The 25,677-nt window shown below is 44.6% G+C and overlaps 1 protein-coding gene across 1 annotated transcript in view; it reads left to right on the top strand.

Moving 5' to 3' along the window:
* Positions 1-1,444: 1,444 nt before the first annotated feature.
* LOC145406019 (uncharacterized) overlaps positions 1,445-25,677 on the top strand; it is a 77,429-nt gene continuing 53,196 nt past the window's right edge. Inside the window, exons 1-3 of the mRNA XM_080277206.1 lie at positions 1,445-1,549; positions 9,715-10,467; positions 18,999-22,312. Coding sequence (XP_080133332.1) covers positions 1,445-1,549; positions 9,715-10,467; positions 18,999-22,312 — 4,172 coding nt within the window. The remainder of the gene's footprint in view (positions 1,550-9,714; positions 10,468-18,998; positions 22,313-25,677) is intronic.

Here is a 25,677-nt window from a genome sequence, read left to right on the forward strand (position 1 = left end):
CATGCAACAAAGGAATAGTGCTCAAAGACAGGCTAATCAATCTTACACGTATATTACCTTACAAAAATACAGTGGACTTGCACAATACATAGAACACAATACAACACTATATGGTACACAAGTGAAACGGAGTCTAGATCACAGGTAGGTGCAGGTGGTGGCCAGGTTTGGGAGGGGGCTGTCAAGGGTGCGCTCTCGGGAGAGGTGCTGGCCACGGGCTGCGTAGTCGGGCCTCCGGTGTAGGCTAAAGGGTGGCATCGTGGGAGGCCCTTTCCTGGTGGGGGCCTTAGGGGTGTGGTGGCTCTTGGGACTGAAGCCAAATAGGGCCAGTAAGCGTGCTGCTCGGCGCTTGCCCTTGGCTGTGGTGGAAGTCTTGGTGGAGAGTCCAGGTTGGTCCAGGCCTGGGGTCGTCGGGGCACCCCTTGAGGGTCGGGGGCTGCAGTCTCATCAGGAGGGGGAGGCCGTCAGGAGTCGTCTGCGGCTGCTCACCCCTGGGGAGTTCGACAGCTGCTGGGGGCATCAAGGGCTTGGCTGCAGGGACAGGATACCCAGGCTCACAACAGGTCCATTCCAGACGTTCTCCAGCAGGAACTCTGTAGGGCAGCAATCTCCACCCTTAGTGGTACAGGAGGAGCATGAGGGGCATCGAGAACAACCTCTGGAGGGATGGGCCGAGCCAGGGACAACGCCCTCGGCGCGCGGGAGCCTCCAGAGTAGTGGAGGAGGGAAGACCGGTAGTCTTTCCCCTTGGCTTGGCAGGTCCGGTGGACTCTGCCGGAGCTCCACTCTGGGCCAGTGGAAGAGATTCGGTGGATTCTCCTTCCACCTGGTAAGTCTGGTGGACTTTATCAAGGCTTCCTCCCGGGGTAGTGGAGGAAGTCCGGTGGACTTTCCTCCTGTCCGGGAAGTCCTATGGACTTTGCCAGGACACCACCTGTCCCGGGGACAGCAGGAGGAGGAAGTCCGATGGATGTTCTGACTCCTGTGGCAGGTCTGGTGGACTCTACTGTGGTCCTGCTGCCGGGGGAAAGTCACAGCCGAGGGGTATCCGGTGGTTTCCCCCTCTATGGCAGGTCCGATGGACTCTACCACAGCTCTGCACCCTTCCCTGAGACTACAGGTGGGGGAAGTTCAATGGACGTTCCAGTACCCCTGCTCCCGAAGGTGGATGGCAGAAGAGGGAGATCCGATGGACTCTTCCCCTACAGTAGGTCCGGTGGACTCTACTGTGCCGCTGCTCCCCTTGGGGTACGTAAAACTGGGATGACCGGTGGTCTTTCCTCCTCTTCTAGTGGCAGGTCCGTTAGACTCTACCGCCGAGGGCCTACGTGGGACTGTATGAGAACAGGACCCACCCCGAGTCTGGTGAGTGCTGCCTTTGTCGGAGGGTAATGCACCTGGGCGATGCACTTCCCGCGGGTCTGGCTGGGTGGAAGAGGGCAATATGGTAGCGGGGGACGTGGGCCGGTGTGGCTCAGGGCCCCGGTGCGCCTCCCCGTGGGCTCCTCTTGGAGTTGGTGTCGCGCCCTCCCCGGGGTCACTTCCTCGGGTGGGTATTTCACAACTTACATGAAACCAACCACTGTATGTAAAATAAGCTAGTATCAACTACAGTATAACAAATCTTCCCAAGCACAGAGCAAGTTTCTCAAACTGCCTTTATAATAACCTAAGTTACATAATATTATGGGGATAAGCAAACTCTACCTTGATGTATATAGCCAGGCATAGTTACAACTATCATAGACCGAAACAAGCTACTGAAGTGAAAAATGTGCTTATTATTCCTGCGTTCAGTATAAAGTCTACGTAGCAAGAAGCATATACCTTCTATAACAGCACGAATAACAAACTTAATCACAGCAAGATGCCTATTATAACATACACATGAAAATAACACATATTGCACTCACAAAGCTCCACAATAATACTGCAGAGACAGACAACATAACGCAAGATTACCACGATCACACGGCAAAAATCCCTGTTTACAGTAATTTATTATGAAAACAAAGCCACTAATTTACAGCTTAAACAAAGGTTTTAAAAAAGTCTGTTATACCAAAGAAAAACATTGTACAAGAAGCAAGAAATAAGGGAAAGAACTAAAACATCATATTATAAAGTTTGTATCATTAACACATATACATACTGAAATAATTCAATAGGAAAAACTTTTCGTAAATACCTACAAGAGACCTAACATTCATTTAATACACGAATAAGTTACTGATCATACTTTACTTAACAAGTTCAGAGTCCCTCAGCATTATTAAGTTGAAGGCAGCGCGGGAATCACCTGAGCGGCCGCAGGACCAATGGGCGTGCGAGGCGTCCGCGCCTTGCACCGTCCTACCTCAGTAATGGCCGACCCTCTCCAAGCCTAGCTACGGCAAGTCGGAATTTATAACTTTGCATCGACTCCTATCAGGGGAGTTTATAATTTGGGCCTACGGGATTGACTGGAAAGGTAAGAGGGTGTGTGTGGGCGTGCAGGGGCGTGTGGAGGGCGTGTAACAGGTGTGTCGGGTGCCCAGCTAGCCTCGTCCAGTGGTCCTCATAGTGACAAAATCAGAGGGCCGAGTGAGGCTGGCCGATGAAACGCCAGATTAATTTTGTAATTGCTATTTAACCACTCTCATCAGATTCATGACGTTTAGTCCACGTAACAAGATAGTTAAGAGAGTTTGGTATGTAAATTTTAGTGATGTGTGGCCTCTGTACCTGTTAAATAAGGAAATTAGCATAAAGTGTAGTGGCATTGTGCAGACGTGGCAACGCTGGTGCAGCCAAGATGGAGTCTGGGCGAGGCTAGGGTCCACCCGAATTTGCTGGTCACAGTCATTCATGGACCGGACGCCTCACAGGCAACAGTTACTTACCTTAGGCTTGGAACATAGGGTCGTCATATGGCATCGATACATTGAAGTGAAATAAAGGCATAACATAAATAACTCGGGTTAAAGGATAGGGTTGGTGATGACAGGCTTTTGCTCTTACTAGGCTGTAGAGTGCAGTTCCGGGCAGGTGTAGCTGTTTACTCTGTAGGACCAGGAACACCTATGATTATGATGATGGTTGGCCCCAAAGATATGCAACAGTTTAGTACATCAAGCAAACTGAAGATTATTTGGAGCTTTTGTGAACTGTCTTAGCCTAGTGATTACAACAGGCTAATTTCACTGCTAAAGAAAAATCCGAATTTAAAATGCTTTATAAAAGTATGTTGATTTTGCTTTTATTTTATTTTTTTTAATGAGGTCCATTGCCATTTTTTTTTTAGGGAAGATGAAAGCTAGTTACCTCATTATGGTAGTGGTACCATATTTTTCTTTTGTGAAGTTCAGATTATTATCCAAGCAATATGTTTAAAGAAAATTTTTGGAATTAAACCCAGCTTGGCCTAACAGATACCGGTACTGAAAATATGCTTCTTCCTGAAGGCTAAGTAATTCGAAGCACTATTTTCTGTAAGCACCTGTTGCAAGTCCTTTTATTTATTTTATTTTAATTAATAAAGAGGTGTTTGTCAGCTTCTATTTCCAACTTTTTAGTGCATCTGCATTAAGATGAACTAACCAGATGTAACTAAACCTAATTTTAACCTGTGATAATAGAGCTCCTATTTAATTACAGCTGTAATTATTAAAAAGTACATTTGCAGTGATTGTGTATGAAATAAATTGCTTAAATCTGCATAAACTAAAAGTTGTTGATGTGCATATATTGACGTTATTAATTATAGAACATCATTTTATTTGCAAACCAGGTTTAATGGGTCCTAACCTAACACTGAAAGCACCATTCTTCAGTCCTGACTATGATAATGTTGATTATTTCCACAGAATATGTTTGTCATAAATGTGATGACTCTTAATCCTTGTTGTAAATTAAAATGTAACCCATCAACTGTGGCAGTAGGATTCAAGAGGTCCTCTGTGATGCACAATAAAAAAAAAAAAAAAAATCAATTTTCAGTGTTTCTGGTATTTCAATTTTGTCCTTAACCCCTAACTGCCAGATGTTGGTTGGAACTGTCAAGAAATCCATGGCCAGGCAGCACTGGGTGCCAGTCGGAACCATACTTGTTTTTGCACCACAGTTTGAAGTGGCTGCTATGTTATCTCATTTTCAAAAGCTAAGGTGGAACCCCCACCAGCCGAGCCAACCATACCTCAGTCATCTCTATGACTCTGCCAGGTGTAAGACGATCTTTTCTTAACCCTTCTCGTCCAATTCCATTCCTGCCTTATGTGGACTTTGCCTCTTCCACCCCTGCCAAGTCTCTTTTCAAGGTTACTAGGAAAGGACTCAGTGCTAATGCCATAGGGTGTGCCTTGGACACCATTGTGTCTAGTTTATTTAGTAATGGAGAAGTTGAGAGCAAAGCCATAGTGTCACGCGCAGATGCACGAACACATCCTGTTCTCGTGGCAAAAATTAGTCCTCTTCCTCATGTCATTACTCAAAGATGCAATGACCAACAGACCTAGGAATACTTTCATTCGCAAGAAGAAAAGTTGATGAGTAATATGGTCTTTAATTTGTTTATCTGACTGATGTAGTTTTTGAGATATTAAGGTTTGAAAATAGGCTATTTTCAGGAAAATTCCTGTACCAAGTGAATGACGGCACTATAAATAGCCTGGCATGGAGGGGTTAAAGACTGATAGGGAATGCAATGAAGTAAATGTTCCTAAACTTTTAGGTAATATGCTTTGAGTTAGGGATCACAGATATCTGAAGTTATGTTGCCCAAACACAAATCATGGCACCAATCCAGAAAAAATAAAGTAATTTTATTGGAGTCTGATTTAAGGGTTATGAGATGAAAGAGGCCATGTTATTGTATAAGTTAAATTAGATGCCTCCATTTGACTTACAGATGAACAGCTGACCACAAGTCATGCCAAAACAAAGTACAGAAACTATGATTTGTGACTTAGCTTTCGTGATGTGAGCAGGAGTTGAACACTGGGCATTCTGGAATGTAACTCGCAGTTCTCAGGTTACATTGTTGAGTGAGAGCTTTCCTAGAGGACACTCAGCAAGGGTGACGATTGTGGTAATATTTCAGGAAGTAAAGTACTGTATGTAGGTCCACTGTTAAAAATTGCATGCAGGTAGGTTAAGATGCTATATTGTATTAACTTGTGGCACTTTATTTGGGAATAAGGGATTGGGTAATGTATTTATCATTAATGTAACCTAATTCTTCGCATATTGCTAGTTATCTTAAATACGGTACCGAGATCAAATGTATGAGTTTATGGGATAAAAATTGTTCAGCAGCACAGTTTCAAATATCATTGTTCTTAGTACAGTAAAAACTAAATTCTGAAGTGCTTGGGTCCAAAGGCAAGAAAGGAAATGGAATATTTTGGAAGGCAGAATCATATGATATTTCCTACATAAGAAAATCCTGTAAAAAAATAGCCAACAGTACTTTACCATGAGCCATAAATGCAGTGAAATACTGTACCTTGTATTAGTAATACAGTATATCATCTACTGTGTTTGACCACAAGTAAACTTTGTCATCAAATACTGGTGTTCATTATATGAGGATATGATGTCAACAGTAAAGTTACAATGTATGAGCATCCCCAAAAGGGGATGTTCCACAAAGGAGAGGGAGGAATGGGGACTGGAGTAATAAGTACTACTTCATTTCATTTGTATTTGGGTGTGGCGGGGGGTGGAGGAGAGATGGGGGGGGAATTGAGGATGAGTGGAGAAGAGGGGGGGATGTTAGGGATATGTGTGTGTGTGTGTGTGTGTGTGTGTGCATTTACCTAATTTACCTAGGTGTGACATACAGGAAGTGGGCTATGCTCGTTGAGTCCCGTCTCTGTTTCTCCATGTCATATTTTGCTTTGAATGTGTTTAAGTTTTTAGACTGGACAATCTCTTTGTCTAGGCTATTCCACAGGTCTTGTATCTACTGTATATGGAAAATTATATTTCTTGATATCCTTCAAGCAACTTGGCTTTTTCAGTTTCATTCTGTGTCCTCTTGTTACTCTCCCATCCCATACGAACAGATTTTCTCTGTAAATTTTCTCTGTTCTCATCCTGGCCCTGAACACTGCAATTATGTCACCCCTCCCTTTCCTTTCTTTTAAAGAAGACAAGTCCAGTTTTTCCAGCCTTTCCCAGTATTACAGATCTGCCAGGCTAGGGACCTTCTTGGTTGCTGTTTTTGTATTCTCATATCTCTCTTTTTATGTGGGGACCACACTACTACCGCATATTCCAACCTGGGGCGGATCATGGCCAACATCAATTTTTTCATAATCCCATCCATGTAATGAAATGCTAAAGTACTCTTATGTTAGTTAAGAGATTATACATTTCTCTATCTTGTTAATGTGTTTTTTTCAGGTGACAAATTATCCTGGACCAGCACTCCCAAGTCCTTCTCTTCTCTCATTAATTATTGATTATTGAAAGAATTAAGAGTTGACCAAAATATTCTATTGTCATTAGGGTTGTTAAGTAGTTTTGATGCTTGCTTTTGAAGAAAGTTAGATTTATCTATATTTATTACAGATTTTGCATGATTTCTAGCAATTTTGAATTGAGAGAGTGATTCAGATTTTTTAAAAGTAAGAGTTATATGTTAATGACTTTTGGGCTGCTGCTCTGACACAGTTGCCATCAAGCCATTTTGGAGAGTTCGATCTTTTAGTGAACTGTTGACTTGGTATGAATAAATCCATACCAGTTAGTATTGTCGCAAATGTGGGACTGGGTGGAATTAGGATCACTAGAGAAGAAAGACTGCCATGGAATGTCAGCAAGATAATTTCTAAATCCATCCCAGTCTGCCCTATCAAAGTGCCATCAGGTCATCCTGACAGGTTCAGAACGGGGAGGTGTGGGGGGAGGTTAACTAATGAGGCTTTGACGAGATTGTGGTCAGAGGATCCAAGTGGTGACAGTACCTCTATGCTGCATTGATCTGGATTATTTGTCAAGAATAAATCCAAGAAATGGGCATTATTGTTAGGATTATCAGGTATTCTGGTTGGTTGCATTACCAGCTGGGTGAGATTAAACGGTTCTGCAAACATCTCGCACTCTAGACCAGCGTCATCAGTCCTGGCAGAGTTCAATAACCATTCAACATTATGTATGTTAAAATCACTCAAAATGATAATTTTGGTGCTAACGGCAAGGTTATGGTTACTCAACTGTGTGGATATGGAATCAAATACACTGGGTTCCGAAGAAGCATTGGGGGAGCAATAGACTACACAGATATATTTGGTAATATTTTGACAAATGGAAGTAATGTGAGTATAAGTGGCTGGGGAATGGCTGGGAGAAGGAGGGAGGTGAGAAGACAGGAAGAAATCAGTAGGATAGAAGTTGTGGAAGCAATGAAGAAAGTTAAATCGGGGAAAGCCCCAGGAATTGATGGAGTGTGTGGTGAAATGCTGAAGCATGGGGGAGAGATAGTAGTAGAATGGATGTGGAAGATGTGCAGATTGGCCTGGGAGGAAGGTAGAGTCCCAGAGGATTGGAAGTCAGGTATAATTATTCCCTTGTACAAAGGAAAAGGGGAAAAAGAAGTGTGTGGTAATCATAAGGGCATTTGTCTTCTTAGTATAATAGGAAAAGTGTATGGTAGGATACTTATTGACAGAGTTAGAGAAAGAACAGAGAAATTAGTTGGAGAAGAACAGGGAGGCTTTAGGAAGGGAAGAGGTTGTGTAGATCAGATATTCATTCTTAGATCTTTAGTGGAAAAGTTTCTAGAGAAGGGAAAGAAGTTGTATGCAGCTTTCATGGATTTGGAGAAAGCATATGACAGGGTGGATAGACAAGGATTGTGGAAAGTGTTAAGAATATATGGAGTAGATGGGAAGTTGTTGAATGCTGTGAAGAGTATGTACAATGGTGCGAAGGCTGCAGTGCGTGTGGATGGTGAACTAAGTGAATTTTTCTCTTTGAAGGTTGGGTTGAAACAGGGATGTGTCATGTCTCCATGGTTGTTCAATCTGTACATGGATGGGGTAATAAAAGAGGTACAAGGTAGGGTAGTGGATGTTGGAGTGGCCCTGGTGAGAGAGGATAGTGTTTGGAAACTCCCTGTACTGTTGTTTGCAGATGATACTGTGTTGTTGAGTGAAGACGAAGGGGAGCTGCAAGGCTTGGTGGATGAGTTTGGGAGAGTGTGTAAGAAACGGAATCTAAAGGTGAATGTAGGGAAGAGTAAAGTGATGGTCTTTGAGAGAGGTGAAGTCAGTGAATGTACAGCGAGGTTGAATGGTGAGGAATTGTAAAATGTGAGTACGTTTAAGTACTTGGGTAGTGTGATGAGTAAGGATAGAGGTTTGGAGGGTGAAGTGCTTGAAAAGGTACAGCAGGGAAGAAAGGTTGCTGGTTCTTTGAAAGCAGTGATAAGAAACAGGGAAGTGAGCATGGAAGTGAAAAAGTTACTACATGACAGTATTGTGATACCAACTCTAACGTAAGGAAGTGAAGCTTGGACGTTGTTGGAAGGACACAAGTCAAGAGTGACAGCAGTGGAAATAGTTATTTAAGAGGAACCTGTGGAGTCACATGGAGAGACAGGCTGACGAATGAGGATATAAAGGAGCGTTGTGGTGTTGATGTGGATGTGATAGGAAGCGTTATGAGGAACACACTGAGGTGGTTTGGCCATGTGGAGAGGATGGAGGGTGAAAGACTGACAAAGAGAGTGCATGTGAGTGAGGTGGAGGGGGGAAGAGGGAGGGGGAGGCCGAGGATGAGATGGCGGGATGGGGTGGAGAGGTATATGAGAGAGGGGGGTGTGAGTTGGGAGCAGGGCAGTGAAATGGTGGGGGACAGGGCGACTTGGAGGCAATTTGTTTGTGGCCACCCCAAATGGGATTGAGGCATCTGGCAATAGATAGATAGATAGATAGATAGATAGTTTATACAATGAGTAATCAAAACTGGATGAAGTTAAGTTTATAATTGTGTCAACTGCATATTGGGATTTGATATAACAACAGAGAATCCTAGGTTAACACGCCACCCAGACATAAGGAGGTGTCGCTGAACATATCATTGTAGTACTTTATTAATACTGTAGTTTCAACTGCAGACTCATCTGAATGTGAACCCTGTGGCCTGCAGGGAAATAGTGTCCTTCTGTTGTCCACCAGCCTCCATTCAAGGGATAGGGAGGGGAATGGGGGATGTTTGTACAACTGGTCAGCTCCACTGCTTGGTGATATCAGTGCCACTGCCTGCAGACTTTTCTTTCATCATAGTGATAGGGTTAAAGGGTTTGTGGCAGTTCCCTCCTCTCTCCCCCTCACACCTCCTTCACAATGGTGTTAATGTGAGGAGCTCCACAGAGTAACTTCAGATGCACCAAAGCTGAAACTGAGAAAAAGGAAGAATGTTGAATTTTGGATATATGGCATCTTCAGAGTTTCTCCACGAAGCTCCTAATATTAGTTTATGATGGTGGTCCATGGAGAGGCTCTGAAAGCACCATGGCCAGAAAAAATTCTGTTGACCAACCTCCATTTTTTGGGTTCATCGACTGTGTCACGTTTGGTCGTACAGCAGTGGTAACCTCATATGAACTGCAACTTGTTACATAAACTCATTCAGTGTTTCTGTGTTGAAGGGAAGGTGTCAAGCAGAGTATTGAGTGAATCCACCTTGTAAAAAACATTGACAATGTTGAAAGTGCATCTTTGTTTTCAGATGAGCAATGACAGCAGACAGAGAGCATACAAAGCCCGAGGCGGTGGGGGTGGGGGTGGTGGCAGTGGTCATGGCAGTGGGGTCAGCAATGCTCAGCCAGCAACAGTCCAGCCCACTGTGGCTACATTAGTACAGGCCACAGCTCCCAGCCTCACACTGCCCTCAACCCAGCCTGGCCTCACGCAGCGAGTGGTTCGACAGCAAGCTGGAGCAAGTTTTCTGCAGTCGTCATGCTTACATGCAGACTCCTTGGTGCAAGCACACTCACAGACAGCCACAATGACACACAATAATGCCACAAATACACATGTTCAGCCACAAGCATTAGGACAGACACACACACTGACTCAGGTGGACTCTTTGGCTGTTGCTCAGTCACATGGGATGGTGCAGGTGAACCCAAGACCCCTGGCACAGTCACTGGTCTATGCTCACCCTCAGGTGCTCACACAGTCACAAGTACATACACAGTCACAAATGCAGACACAGCCACATGTGCATACACAGATACAACCTCAAACCCAGCCATTCATGCAGGCTCATGCACACTCACAGGTTCAGAGCCAGTCACAGCTCAGTATCCAGCCACACTTGAACACAAATGCACAAATGCAGATACAGCCCAGCACACCAGGTCAGGCACACATGCAGATTCCATCACAACTGACACAGGTGCCTCTACAAACACAGCTATCCACCGTCACACAAGCATCCGTCATTAACTCACTTCCAGATATCATGAACAACTCACAGGTGAGAATTACTACACAGCTAATTTGCAGTCTTTCAGATAGATTTCTTAAAGGAATTAATTTTTCATATTCCATAGTCTAAGTTTGAAGAGTACACCTCCCAGATATTTAAAACTTTTGTAGCACGGGCCCATAGCATGGGCCGAACAGGGTAGTACTCCCGAGGGGAATGGGAATGCTGGTGATAAGGAGAGCTGGAGCTCCTGTTTCACTAGCTATCTAACCATCCCCCTTTGCTGACCTTTTCAGTGTGACAGTAACATGGAGAGTAGACCAGCATACTCTCCCAAACATTTCCTCTAACTATCTATGCACTACACCACATGCACTTTACATTTCACACAACGTATCCCACTACGTTACAGGGGTTGGCGCCAGCAAGGGCATGTGGCCAGAAAACTTTGCCCCCGCTACCTAGTGGGGGACTTCTGGGGGGAGGCGTGGCGGGGGTTACGCCAGCATAGATCATGAGTCCAGGGCGAGATGGGGCTCGGGCCTGTGCTAGAGGGTACAGGGCATTGCGGTTCCCAGGCTGCCGCTTCTGCCCAATAGAGAGGGGCCCGAACCTGGGAGTAGTGCCCCAGGAGGCTGCCCTATCAGTGGGTGTATAATGGCGGGATAGTTGCAGTGCCAAGGCGCGCTTGGAGGGTGTCCTTGCAGCTGTCCTGGCAGGGTGCCCCGAGGCCAGTACCACAGCCACTGGTAAGCTGGTGGGCAAGGGGTCCCAGATCCACTGCCTGGACCTGGGACTGTGCAGTGAGTGGGACCTGTGCTATGTCTGTCCCCCTTTATTAATACTGATGATGACAAAACAAAATAAATTTCAAAGCAAGCCTGAGGACAGTAAATCACCCAAGGGGATGAGGGTGGGTTCATGGAATGTGGGAAGTTTGAGGGGAAGAGCGGGGGAAGTTGTTGAGGCATTCAGTAGGATGTGGGTGGATGTGGCATGTTTGCAGGAAGTCCGGTACAGGGGTGGATCAGCCAGAAAGATTGTTGGGAAGGACTGTTGCTATAAGTTGTTTTGGCAGGGGGGGATAGACGGATATGGAGGTGTTGGTGTGATGGTTGCAGAGAAATGGGTGGAATATGTTATGAATGTTTTGAGAGTAAGCGATAGGATATTGGTAGTGAAAATTCTGTTGGGTAGAAAGATAGCTGCGATTATATCGGCATATGCTCCACAGGCAGGATTGGATGTAGCAGAGAAAGATAGATTTTGGGATGATTTAATACATGTAGTGGGTGGTATGCGGGATGATGAGATAGTGATTTTGGGAGGGGACTTAAATGGTCATGTAGGTGAAGCAGCACAAGGTTATGAAGGAGTGCATGGGGGATGTGCGTATGGTATGAGGAATGCAGAAGGGGAAAGGATACTCTAGTTTGGGGAGGCAATGGACATGATTGTGTCAACACATATTTTAGGAAAAGAGACAGTAGGTTAATTATGTAAGAGTCTGGGGGAAATAGCAGTCAGATAGATTATTTTCTGGTTAGGAGGGCCAATAGGAGGTTAGTGAGGGATGTTAAAGTTATAGGAAGTGAGGAGTGTGTGCAGCAGCACAAACTTTTGATTTGTGATATGGTGCTTAAAGAACAAGGGATGAAAAAGAGGACTTATGTGCCTAGGAGGAAAATATGGAAGCTGAAAAACCAAGTAGCAAGGGATGCCTTCTATAGTGAGTTGAGGAGAGTGGTGGCTGAACAGGGAGCTGTAGACAGAGGCATTAATGAACAGTACAGAGCCCTCAAGAATAATTTCTTGAGAGTTACTGATGTAACATGTGGTTGGACAAGAGGACCACCAAGACATAAAGTAACTTGGTGGTGGGATGAGGGTGTAGAAGCTGCAGTTAATGAGAACAGAAGGCTTTTCCGGGAATGGAAGAAGGGTGGTAGCAAAGAGGAATATTTGGCTGCCAAGCGGAGGGCTAGAAGAGAGGTATACAGGGCAAAGTCTGAGTCACAGAGACTATTACTTGATAACCTAAATCATGGGGAAAGGAAAAATATGATATTTAGGGTGGCAGGTCAGGTGAAGAGGGATAATCGGGATATTATAGGTGAGCAATGTGTGAAGAATGATGAAGGAAGGGTAGTGGTGAACGGTGAGGATATTAAAGATGCATGGAGAGAGCATTATAACTGGTTGTTGAATGAGGAGTTTGACTGGGACAGGGAAGGTTTGGAGCCGGCAGATCCAGTGTCTGGCCCTTGGCCTTTGCTTGATGCTGCTACTGTGAGTGAGGCAATAGGCAGGATGAAGGTGGGGAAGGCAGCAGGTGTGTCTGGGTTGACTGCCGAAATGTTGAAGGCCTCAGGTGATATAGGGGTGAGGTTAGTCACTGACCTGATAAATAGGATTATTTATGAGTGTGTTGTCCCAGATGATTGGCTGAAGAGTGTAATTGTAAATGTGTATAAAGGGAAGGGTGATGCACTGGAAAGAGGAAATTATAGAGGTATAAAGTTTTCAGATCAGATAATGAAGGTAATGGAGAGAGTTTTAGAAGGTATGATTAGAGAAAGAGTGAATATTGATGAGATGCAGTTTGGGTTTATGCCAGGTAGGGGGACCACTGATGCTATATTCATTGTTCGACGGCTTCAGGAAAAATATATTGGTAGGAGAAGGGATCTTTATTTTGTTTTTGTTGATTTGGAAAAGGCCTTTGACAGAGTCCCTAGAGAGGTGAAGTGGGCAGTGAGAAAGCTTGGCTTGGAGGAGTGGCTGGTTAGGGTGGTTATGGCTATGTATGTGGGTGCTCACACCCAGGTAAGAGTGAATGGAGATTTGAGTGATGAGTTTTCCGTGAATGTTGGTGTGCATCAAGGGTCAGTCTTGAGCCCCATGTTGTTTATCATGGTACTTGAAAACCTTTCACGTGACTTTAGAAACGGACTCCCGTGGGAGTTGTTGTATGCTGATGATTTGGTGTTGACTGCAGAGAACGAAAGGGAGGTGGAGGAAAGGTTTAGGAAGTGGAGAGATGGTATGGGGCACAAGGGTTTAAGGGTAAATGCAGATAAAACAAAAGTGATGATATCTAGGGTTGGTGGCGGTCCTGTCAAAGACGAGGGAGAGTGGCCATGTGCAGTTTGCCACAAGGGCGTGGGAAGTAATTCCATCTTGTGCGGTGTTTGTGATAAATGGGTGCATAAGAGATGTAGTGATATCAGAGGTAGTCTGCGAGATAATGCTGGTTTTATGTGTACAGCGTGTTGGGATGAGGAGGTAGAGATTGTCAGTCGTGAAAGGATTGAACTTGCTGGTGAATCTCTTGAGTGTGTGGAAGAGTTTTGTTATTTGGGAGACATGTTGTGTGCTGGAGGTGGGGCTGGAGCTAGCTCTGTGGCTAGGGTGAGAAGTGGTTGGAAGAAGTTCAGGGAGCTCTTGCCTCTCCTGACATTGAGAGGACTCTCCCTTCGTGCTAAGGGGTCTTTGTATGCAGCATGTGTTAGGAGTGTAATGCTGTATGGTAGTGAGACCTGGGCAGTGAAGGACAAAGATATTCGCCAGCTCAGACGTACAGAAATGACAATGATTAGGTGGATGTGCAGTGCATCCCTGCGTGCAAGGCCTGGAGAGGCTGGGTTTACGATGGAAGAGTTGAGAGGTAGGATGGGACTGGAGTGTATTGGTGTTGGGATGAGGAGAGGTAGATTGAGATGGTTTGGACATGTGGAGAGGATGGGGGATGATAATTGGGTGAGGAAGGTGAGAAGTGTTAATATTGGGGGTGGGGTTATGAGGGGTAGACCGAGAATGACATGGGACGAGGTCATTAAGTGTGACCTCAGGGTTAAGGGACTGAACAGGGAGGCTGCAATGGATCGTGCAGCGTGGAGAGTTGCCATTAGGTGACCAAGGCCGACACATGCAAACATGTTGGAGCCTTTAAAAACGAAAACGATGTATCAACCTTGTCGTGCACCTCATCTCTCATTTGTATACTGCAGTTCACCACACTTCCTTTCATGCCCTGCATATCAGAATGCAGTTATATTCTTTGGTTTCAGTTATCAACACCATTATTTTGAATTTTTCTTGTTCAGTTTTCTTACGCAAACACTTGAATGCGTTCACTAGCCTTTGTAAACCATTTTCACACTCTGCCATTAAAACTGTATCATCAGTGTACATGCATCAGTGTACATGCTGACCTCTCTTTCAGCTCCTTGACTACTACATCCACATATGCATTAAACACCTATCCATCCGTCCATCATCCAATCCTATGTTGCCCCATGAGAAGCGCAGTAGCCCGGGGCTAGGCAAGTTGTTCCTGACATTTAAGATGAGAGTGACCAACCTCACTCATCCCTGAGTGGCATTATGTGAGCAGTAAACCCCAGCCACCCCATGGATGTAAACCTTCACAGGCTCAGTCCAATTGGAGTGCCCTAATTACCCACTAAACCACCAGATACCATAATTTGGTCATATGGTTACCACCCAGCATAGAAAATGGTTTCATGGTGTGCAAGAAACCATTTGGCTTGTCACTCAATGTAGAGTTACCCATAGGCAGAAGGAAGAGGAAGGAATGAAGGAAAGAAAAACACCTACATTACTAAAAGTATAACTGTGCTTCTTCCCAACATTAGCACATGCAATACCGGCATACAGTATATTGTACTTTGATCATAATAGGAAGCTTCTTCCCAGTCTTAACATATGCACTATATACTGTACTTTGATCATAATAAAATTTCCTTGTCTGTACTCTCTCTGCAACACCATCTATGCCTAACACACTAGTTTGACGATCTTCCCAGTCCACCTTATCTTGACTTCAAGTTCAGACTTACAGTACACGGCTTCTTATTCTTTACCATGTACTTCATAGCATATGGCCTCATCAAGGGGATGCTGAAAGAAACTGTCTTCTTACAGAGTCCTTTACTTAATACATCAATCAGAAGTACTGCCTAAGGGCATTTATCATTTGGAATATCAGTGGTACAGCTTCACTTTCAAAGAGATTAACCAATACATTTTCTTTCTTTTTTTAATTGAAATTGGACAACTGTACCATTCATTGTATATATACTGTAGTCACAAATTAGTATTCTTGTTAATGTTCCCCAGTCAGTCCAAAATACATTCAGGACATGCATATTTATATTTCAGATAAGTTATACGGTATGTAGTCTCATGAAAAATGTAAGGCTGTTTAAGTAGCATTGGTCCTTTTTCACATCAGCACGTAACACAGAGGAACTGTATTCCAAGATTAGATGAGCTCAAGTCTGGTGCTTGCTGGTGAGCCCTGTCCCCAGCTTAACAATTTCATCACAGTTGACCAGACTTTGCTGTAAACCTTTCAGTGGTATGTACTGTATAGGTATATATAGTACATATATATATATATATATATCCATCCATCATCCAATCCTACATTGCCCCATGAGGAGCATAGGAGCCCTGGGCTTGGCAGTTGATCCTGACGTTTAAGATGAGAGTGACCAGTCTCAGTCATCCCTGAGTGGCAGTACATGAGCAGTCAACCCCAACCACCCCTTGGGTATAAGCCTTCATCGGCTCAATCCAATTGGAGCACAATAATTACCCACTAAACCACCACATGCCAAAATTTGGTTATATGGTTACCACCCAGTGTAGTAAATGGTTTCCTGGTGTACAGGAAACCATTTGGCATGTCACTCACTGTAGAGTCACCCACAGGCAGAATGAAGAGGAAAGGATGAAGGGAAGAAAGACAAAAGAGGGAGTGCAAAGTCACCCGTAGGCAGAAGGACAAGGAAAGAATGACAGAAGAGGATGGAAGGAAAGAAGGATGAAGGAGAGGAAAGGGCATACACCCGAGAGCAGCACTACATTGAGTGAGTGGATGGTGGGTGCCCCCACCTACCACAAGATATATAATATATATATTAGACATGTACCAATGCATCGGTATTGGTGGTATTGGCCCATTTTTAACGTATCGGAATCGGTATTGGCTAATTTTCTACTGGTACTACCGATACTTAAAAGGAATTTAGTGTGTAGCATATCACTCACTGGAAGTTATTTTGTGAAAAAGAATTTGTATGTTTTATAGGGATGAAAAATAAATTATTGGTAATATCCAATTATTTAGTATCGTATTGTGTTGAGTACATGGTGTGTAGTAATAGAGTACATTCTTTGGTAATAAGCCACATCTGCCACCATGGACATGTATGAGACAGGTTGGTAGCCTCGCATCAGCGGCTTAGGGCCCTGTCACAGCCCTCAGACTGCAGGCACCACCCTCCCTCACTGGTAGCGGTATCAGTATTGGTCCAATTTTGCGGTATTGGTATCAGTATATATATATATATATATATATATATATATATATATATATATATATATACAGTACCCTCGCGTCCAACACGCGTTAGTCCAGCACGATTCATGTCCAGCACGGAGAGCAAATAATTAATATTATTTAATACGATTTGATTACTGTAACATGAGTGTGTTAGCATAACACGCACAGAGCTCTGAGAAGTGGGCGAAATCCGCAGAGTTCGCCTCTAGCACGATCACCCCCAGTTCAACACGGTCATACTGGACATTCCCATGATGATGATAGCCAATGAAAACTTCTGATCAAGTAGCCTTCCCCACCCACTATCGTGACGTGATCGTGATGCCGCCCAATTAAAAATGCTTCTGTTGTCACTTGATGTTTTGTTTAAATTTCTCCCGCCACAGCGCCACTCAGTCGCATAATTCGCATTGGAAGGTGCTTTTTTCTTGCTCTATTTTCTGCCCTTGTTACTGCATTTTACCCTGCTCACGATGCCTAGGAAGCCTTCTGAGAACCCCAAGAAGCGTCGGCGCCTCCCTCAGGCCACCAAGCTAGAAAGCATCGAGAGGAAGAAGAAAGGGGAGAGGAAAGTTGACATTGCCAAGGCCTACGACATGAATGAAGCCAACATGAGGACCATAATAAAAAACCAAGACAAGATCCTGGCAGCAGTGAAGGCTTACGTAGGACCTTCCATGGCTGTGGACGAAGATAGTGATTCTGATTGTGATTTCGAAGGATTTATGAGGGAGGTTGAGGAGGAGCAGAAGCCATTACCCGCTAGTGACGCCAGCAGCCATCCTCTGGGGACCCAGCAGGACTTCCTACAGCCTTGGATACCACCTTCCATTCCCAGCAAGCCCACCAACACTATCCTAAAAGGTTAGTTATCATTCATAGCACAGTACCATTTATTATAATTACATTAGTACCAATATATGTATAGGTATATGGTAGGTATTTAGAGTGACTTTTCTTAGGTTTGCTGACATAATTCATTTTTCCCCATAAGCTCTGTTGTTTGTCCAACACGTTTTTGGTCCAACATGGGACCCATGCATGACAATATTACCGTGTTGGACGCGAGGGTACTGTATATACATATATTTATATACTTTGTGGTAGTTGGGGGCATTCACCATCCACTCACTTGATTAAGTGCTGCTTTAGGTGTCTGCCCTTTCCTCTCTTCCTTCCTTTCTCTTCTGTCTTTCCTTCATTCTTTCCCCATCCTTCTGCCCACCAGTGACTTTACACCCCCTCTTCTGTCTTACTTTCCTTCATTCTTTCCTCTTCCTTCTTCCCATGGGTGACTCTGCGCTGAGTGACAAGTCAAATGGTTTCCTGTACACCAGGAAACCATTTACTACACTGGGTGGCAACCATATAACCAAATTATGGCATCTGGTGGTTTAGTGAGTAATTAAGGCGCTCCAATCAGATTGTGCCAGTGCTGGTTTATATCCAAGGGATGGTTGGGGTTTATTGATGACATAATGCCACTCAGGGATGAATGAGGCTGGTCACTCTCATCTTAAATGTGAGGACCAACTGCCTAGCCCCGGGCTCCTATGCTCCTCATGGGGCAACGTAGGACTGAATGATAGATGGATATACAGTAAATATACATATATATATATATATATATATATATATATATATATATATATATATATATATATATATCCATCTATCATCCAATCCCATGTTGCCCCATGAGGAGCATAGGAGCCCAGGGCTAGGCAGTTGGTCCTGACATTTAAGATGAGATTGACCAGCCTCACTCATCCCTGAGTGGCATTACATTAGCAATAAACCCCAACCACCCCTTGGATATATATATATATATATATATATATATATATATATATATATATATGTATGCTGTATAACTAGTCATTCCTATACATTGTTCTTTTTGAGGCACATGGGACTAACGCTGGCTTACCATAGTCAAAAAAATAAAAGAGTCAGACCAGCTTGGTCTCTGCCACAATTTTGCGTTGTAGAATAACCTCGATCCTCCTCTTAAAAGCCCTGAGCTGATGTTCATAAAGCTCAGCCATATCCAGTCTGAGCTCATTATCACTGGATCATTAGGCATCTGACTTTCTATTTATCTGTCTGTCTATCTAGCTATCCATATCTGTCTGCTGTATCTGTGTCAAGCCGTACACATTTGTGTTGCTGTTGCCGTTGTTATAAATCAAATTAACTTTTTCAGATGGAGAGCTGTTCATCACAGCATAGCTCAAAGGTGTCAGGAGGCAGCATGGAGGTGGTGACAGTGCCAGTGTCAGTGAGTCGCCAGCACTCTGGCCTTCAGGACCTTCCCCACCACCCCTCCTCAGCCACCATCACTGAAGTCCCACCCACCACATCACAGACTCAGTTGCTTCACACCTTAAACACTTTCCCACTGGCTGACCAGCTCACCACAGCTATATCACTGCAACACACTGGCTCAACCCTCACTCAAACACTTACCCAGTCTCAGCTACTAGATGCCCTGGGTGTAGAGAGGGTCCTAATGCCCTCAAGGAACAACTTAGGTCAGACCATGATCCCTCAGGAGTCATCAGTGGAACTAGAAGGACTGTCAGTATTGCCATTGAGTGAGGGCTTTAGTGGGCGGCCGGAACACCCTGCTACTCCTGCAAATACATCTGCTCCTCTGCCTGTCAAAGCATCCTCAGTCTCAGAGGCCTCCACAACAATCCAGCTTCCCATCTCACAAATCAGTGCCACCTCACAGCAGCTGTCAGCACCACTCACCAGTGCTTTGGGTTTCTCCCAGGAGAGCTTAATAAAGTCCCTGTCACTGAAGCCCCCTACAACCACTCCAGCCACTACTACTTCTTCCCTGATTGCCTCCAACCGCATGCTAAATAAACTCCTGGACACCACAAAGCCACACATTCCGTCCCAAGTGACAAAAGCAGCTGAGATTGCTCACCTAATTCCAACCGTATGGCCGGCACCTCCACGGCTGGGTGAGAGGGATGATGGACTGGATCCGGTGTTTACTACATCTTCACGTACTCCTGTCTCGCTCACACGCACCTCACCGCCAACCCCCAGCACCATTGCCACCACTGTACGTACAACTGGTTCCATAATGACTGAAACTGTAACAAAGGCAGTTTCCTCTGTGCCAAATGATGGAATTTTTGGCTTACCTTCAAATTTTCAGGTGAACAGTGCCACTGTGGTGCTTCCTAATTCTGTTTCTCATGGCCAGATAATTTCTCAGAGGGATATTGATGCAGTGCAGCAGGTGTACTCAGGATCACTGCCCCCTACAAACCTGACAGAACAGCAGTTAGAAGGTTTGAGCACAGAGGTGCTGAAAGTCTTACCTTCCACCTTGAAAGTATGTCACATGACCCCAGCAACAAGCTGTGCTACAGCTGGGGTTAGCAGCTCTGTTGGTGCTTCATCGGTAGAAAAGAATAGCAAGAAAACTTGCACCCCATCAACCAGTCAAGTCATTAGCAATCCAAAGTCATTCAGTGCACTTACTTTGCCAGATGGAATGAATAAAGGTGGACTTTTATTGGATTCCCTCACCAAGTTTCAGGGAAATTCCTTCATGAAATCAAGTTTGATTACTTCCACAGACCCTATGTTTCCTTCAGTGATGATGACATCTGGCTGCTCCTCCCCAACCTCACTGGGCTCCACTGTCATTACCAAACCTTCAGCATCAGCCCAGGAGGTTTTAGGAAGAGGCAAGAGCTCTGCTTCAGACACAAGAGCTGGTCATCAGACTTTGGCTGACTTACTAACAAGAGGGCCAGGTAGTGATGTGATTGGTGGCAGTGGTGGTGGAGGAATGCCTCTCTTAGGACTGTCCGAGAGCCGGCTGTCTCACACTGCAGATGTGTTATTGTCGGAGCTCCACCGCAGCGATGAGAGTGACCTTAGCCTTGGTGCCACACTTTCAGCTGCATCTGGAGAGGAACTTCACAACAACACAAGCGGCCTAACAGCAGAAGCTTCTCTAGTCACTGGCATTGGAGACTCGGCACCTTTGCAGGACTTGCCCTCCCCTCCCCTCCCAAGCTTTAGCCTTCCTAACATCACTGCAGACTTCATGGTGAGTGGAGTGTCAGGCAGCAAGAGCTGTACCTCTACTCAGCCACACCTGCCCACCCTTCTTTCCAATTTAGCAACGACAGCAGACCTTGATCAGTTTCTTGAAAACTCCAACATGTGCATAGATATGAGCAGTCTGTCTGAATCTGAAGTGTCACTTAGCACTGGGGCAGGTACCTTTGCATATTCGCCAGAGAAACCTGGTACTTCAAAGAAGTCTACATCTAGCACTTCATCTGACTTGACCTTCACTAGTGCCCTCAAAGCAGCTACCACAAAGTGTGATAATGATGATATTAAACAGCTTACCATGGATATTGAATCTCCCAAGTTAAGTGATCCAGTCCAGGTTGAATTTTCAGACGCTTCAAAGTTGTTACTTGATGATGTGCCAAAGGAGACCAGTGTACCAAGCACATCCGATAGTTCTCAGTCTTTGCTGGGTCATTCTTCATCAGCATCCCAGGATAGAGCTTGTGCTAGTTCTAAGAAATCTCATGCTCAGGCTCAAACCAAAGTTTCTCAAGGTCAAAGTGAAAAAAGGAAAGAGATGTTCAGGAAGAATGAGCTACTTGTCCAACAAGTGGCATGTTTTAAATGTCGCCTGTGTTCCTTCTTGAGCCAAGACAAGAGTGAGATGGTGAGCCACATGAAGGAGCGCCATAGTCAATACTTGTCAGACACAGATGAGTCAGAGGATGAACCAGCATCCACACCCACATCTAAGAGAGTCAAAGTTTTGGTTCCCAAGGGTGACAACCAGACGGAGGGAGCCAGTGCTGCACCCGAGACCAGACGGGTCACTAGAGCAAGAGAGGGAACAAATAAGCACAAAGATAACCAAGAAGATAGTCCAAGTCCTGAGTCAGACCAGGCAAAGAACTGCTTCATCAAAAAGGAAGTGGAAGATTCATCAGGCAGAATTGGGATATTCATAAAAAGCGAGCCTAAAGATGTTGGACTGTTTGAGGGGCGGCTGATTAATAGGGATGAAGAGGAAGATTTCACACCAAAGGTTCCCAGTGAGGCAGGTCAAACAGCCAGCCCTGAAAGTGACCAGGAGGTGCTGGATGAAGACACCAATGACAGCAGTACCACCACTGACAGCGGCAATGTCAAACAGCCACAGAAACGACCAACCAGACCTGTGGTGTCCAAGACCACACCACCCACACCAAATAAAAAAAAGACTAGCAAGGGAACTGCACAGGATGACTCACTGGGTATCCGTTGTGATGTGAATGGATGTGGGCTGAGGTTGAAGAGTGAGAGCAACATTGCCTATCACCGGAAGTGCCACGTCAACTCCATGCTGCAGTGCCAAGAGTGCTATGCCACCAAGTTCCAGAGTTGGCGGGATTTGGCACTGCATCTGTGGCGGCAGCATCTCATTGACATGGAACTGCACAAATGTGACAAGTGTGACTACAAATCATATAGGTTTGTGCTGTACCATACATGCTTTTCCTTACTCAAGATTAAAGCCAGGTTTCACATAGCTGTGCTTTCATTCTGAGGTCATATTTTAGGTATTTAGGATGTATAATGCAACATATAATATTTAAATATAAAGATACAATGAGCCAGCTATTATTATTTTTTTTTATTAACTTGGCTGCCAAGTGTAGGGCTAGAAAGGAGGTACTGTATACAGGGCATAATCCTAGTCCTAGTGACTTTTACTGTATAATCTAAATAGTGCTGAAAGGAAGAATGTGGTATTTATGGTGGCAAATCAGATGAAGAGGGTAAACAGGAATGTCACAGGTGAACAGTGTGTGACATATAATGAAGGAAAGGTAGTGGTGATCACTAAGGATATTAATGATGCCTGGAGAAAGCAATATAATTGTTTGCTGAATGAGGAGTTCACTGGAACTGAGAACATTTGGAGTCAGTGGATCCAGTGTCTGGTCCCTGATCTTTGATTGATTTTGCTTATGTGGGCAGGGTAATGTGCAGGATGCGGTTGGGAAAAGCTGCAGGTCTGTCTTGGTTGACTGCTGAAATGCTGAAGGCCTAATAAAGATAGGAGTGGGTTTAGTTACTGATTTGATAAATTCAGATATATATGAGTACCGGTATGTTGTCCCAGATGACTGGTTGAAGAACATGATTGTAAATGTGTACAAGTGGAAGGATGATGCCCAAGAAAGAGGAAATTATAGAGACTTAAAACTTCTGGACCAGATAATGAAGGTAATGGAGAAAGTCCTATGCTCCTTCTAAAATATCAAGATCGTTTGGGCTTTGTCCCTCACGGGGACTCCCCGGCCCACGGCGCTGCCAAACATTGTACTGCGCAAATTATCGGATTAGAGACAAAATGCAAGGGACAACCCTCGCTCATAGCACACCACCTCTCTCTCTCTCTCTCTCTCTCTCTCTCTGGATAAAATCTACATTTTATGTAGATTTATTTCTATAAAAAGTCTTTACAGTTTTATGAATTATTAGAAATTGAGGAAAAGCCTCCTGACTCTGTCTGTCTACCTGTGGCTTTTGCTGTTCGGGCAACAGCTTTTGAAGGATCATTTATAGGTCCTCTGTTTGTCTTCTAAGAAGTACTTATTTACGCTGTAAATAAGTTCTTTTACTCAACTGTGGAGCAGACGAGGGCGAGTAGCAGGGGTAGGAGCTTCCATCTTGGGTGGCGGCCTGAGAGGAAGTGACCTGTGGATTTACACGGTCAGTCTGACTGTGTCACCTGACCCACCCTCGCTGACTCACCCTACAAGCATGACGGCATCGGAAAGCAACGTTGCTAAGTATTGTGGTATTTATAAAATATCATTGTTATTATTTTAAAAAGTAGACATTTATAACACTATATAGTCTTATTAGAGAATTAAATATATATATACTGTAAATAAATTTCATTTAGAAGTAGTAATTAGCTGACATGAGACAGAGAGGTGTGTGTTAATACAGGTTTGGCAGAGAGGCAGCCGGGGGAACTCCCGTGAGGGACAATGCCCAAACAATCTCGATATTTTATGAGGAGTATGGAAGGTATGATAAAGGAAGGAGTGAATATTAATGAGATTCGGTTTTGGTTTATGTCAAGCAAAGGAATCAGTGATGCCATATTCATTCTCTGACAGCTTCAAGAAAAATATATAGGATTGAAAAGGGAGCCTTTTGGGGGTGGGGAGTCCTTTGACAGAGTCCCAAGGGAGATGGTGAAGTGGGCAATGAGAAAGGCTAGGATTGAGTAGTGGCTGACTAGAATGGTTATGGCTACTATGTGGGTGCTCGCACCCAGATGAGAGTGAATGGAGATTTGAGTGATGAGTTTTCTGTGAATGTTGGTGTGCATTAAGTGTCAGTCTTGAGCCCCTTGTTGTTTATCGTGGTTCATGAAGCCCTTTCACGTGACTTCAGAAATGGACTCCCATGGGAGATGTTGTACGCCGATGACTTGGTGTTGATTGCAGAGAATGAAAGGGAAGCGGAGAAAAGATTTAGGAAGTGGAGAGGTGGTATGGAGCACAAGGGCTAGAGCATAAATGCAGATAAAACAAAGGTGATGATATCATGGGTTGGTGGTGGTACTGTCAAAGAAGAGGGAAAGTGACCATATACAGTTTGCCTTAAGGATGTGGGAAGTAATTCCATCTTATGCAGTGTCTGTGATGTATGGGTACATAAGAGATGTAGTGGTAGCAGAGGTAGACTGCAAAATAACGCTAATTTCATGTGTGTGGTGTGTCGGGGAGAGCATGTGGAGATTGTCAGGTGTGAAAGGATTGATCTTGCTGGTGAGCCTCTGAAGTGTGTGGAAGAATCTTGTTAATTGGGAGACATGTTATGTGCCGGAGGTGGGACAGGAGCTTGCTCTGTGGCTGGAGTGAGAAGTGGTTGCAAGAAGTTCAGGGAGCTGTTGCCTCTCCAGGCATTGAGAGGGCTCTTCCTCCATGCTAAGGGATCTTTGTATGTGGCATGTGTTTGTAGTGTAATGCCGTAAGGTAGTGAGACCTGGGCAGTAAAGGATTAGGATATTTTCTGGCTCAAACATACTGAAATGACAGGGATTAGGTGGATGTGCAGTGTGTCCTTGAATGTGAGACCTGGGGGGCTAGGTTTATGTTAAAAGAGTTAAGAGGGAGGATGGGACTGGAGTGTATTGGTGTTGTGATGGGGAGAGGTAGATTGAGATGGTTTGGGCGTGTGGAGAGGATAGGGGTTGACAGTTGGGTGCAGAAAGTGAGAAGTGTTAACGTTAGGGATAGGGTTGCAAGAGGTAGACTGAAAAAGACCTGGGACAAGGTCATTGAGTGTGACCTCAGGGGTAAGGGACTGGATTGGGAGGCTGCCAGAGATTGAACAGCATGGAGAGACACCATTAGGTGACCAAGGCTGATGCATGCAAGCATGTTGGAGCCTTTATAAACAAAATGATATTAGGGATAGGGTTGTGAGAGGTAGACTGAAAAAGACCTGGGACAAGGTCTTTGAGTGTGACCTCAGGAGTAAGGGACTGGATTGGGAGGCTGCCAGAGATTGAGCATCATGGAGAGATGCCATTAGGTGACCAAGGCCAATGCATGCAAGCATATTGGAGCCTTTATAAACAAAACGAAACTAAACGACATAACCAGATATCTTAATCGTAGATGGGGTGATCAGAATAATAAACTGCCTCCATGTTGCCCAGTCGTCTGTCATTAGGCAGCCTCCTATCCATCTTGTACCAGTTATTCACGTAACTCTCCACCCTGGCCCTCCAGCTAATCCTTTATCTCCCTCTCTACCTTACTCACATACACTTCTCTTCAGTCTTTCTCCATTTGCTCCATGTGGCT

Source organism: Coenobita brevimanus, chromosome 69, assembly GCF_032717465.1.
Source record: "Coenobita brevimanus isolate Jiangsu-jjx chromosome 69, ASM3271746v2, whole genome shotgun sequence".
NCBI lineage: Eukaryota > Metazoa > Arthropoda > Malacostraca > Decapoda > Coenobitidae > Coenobita > Coenobita brevimanus.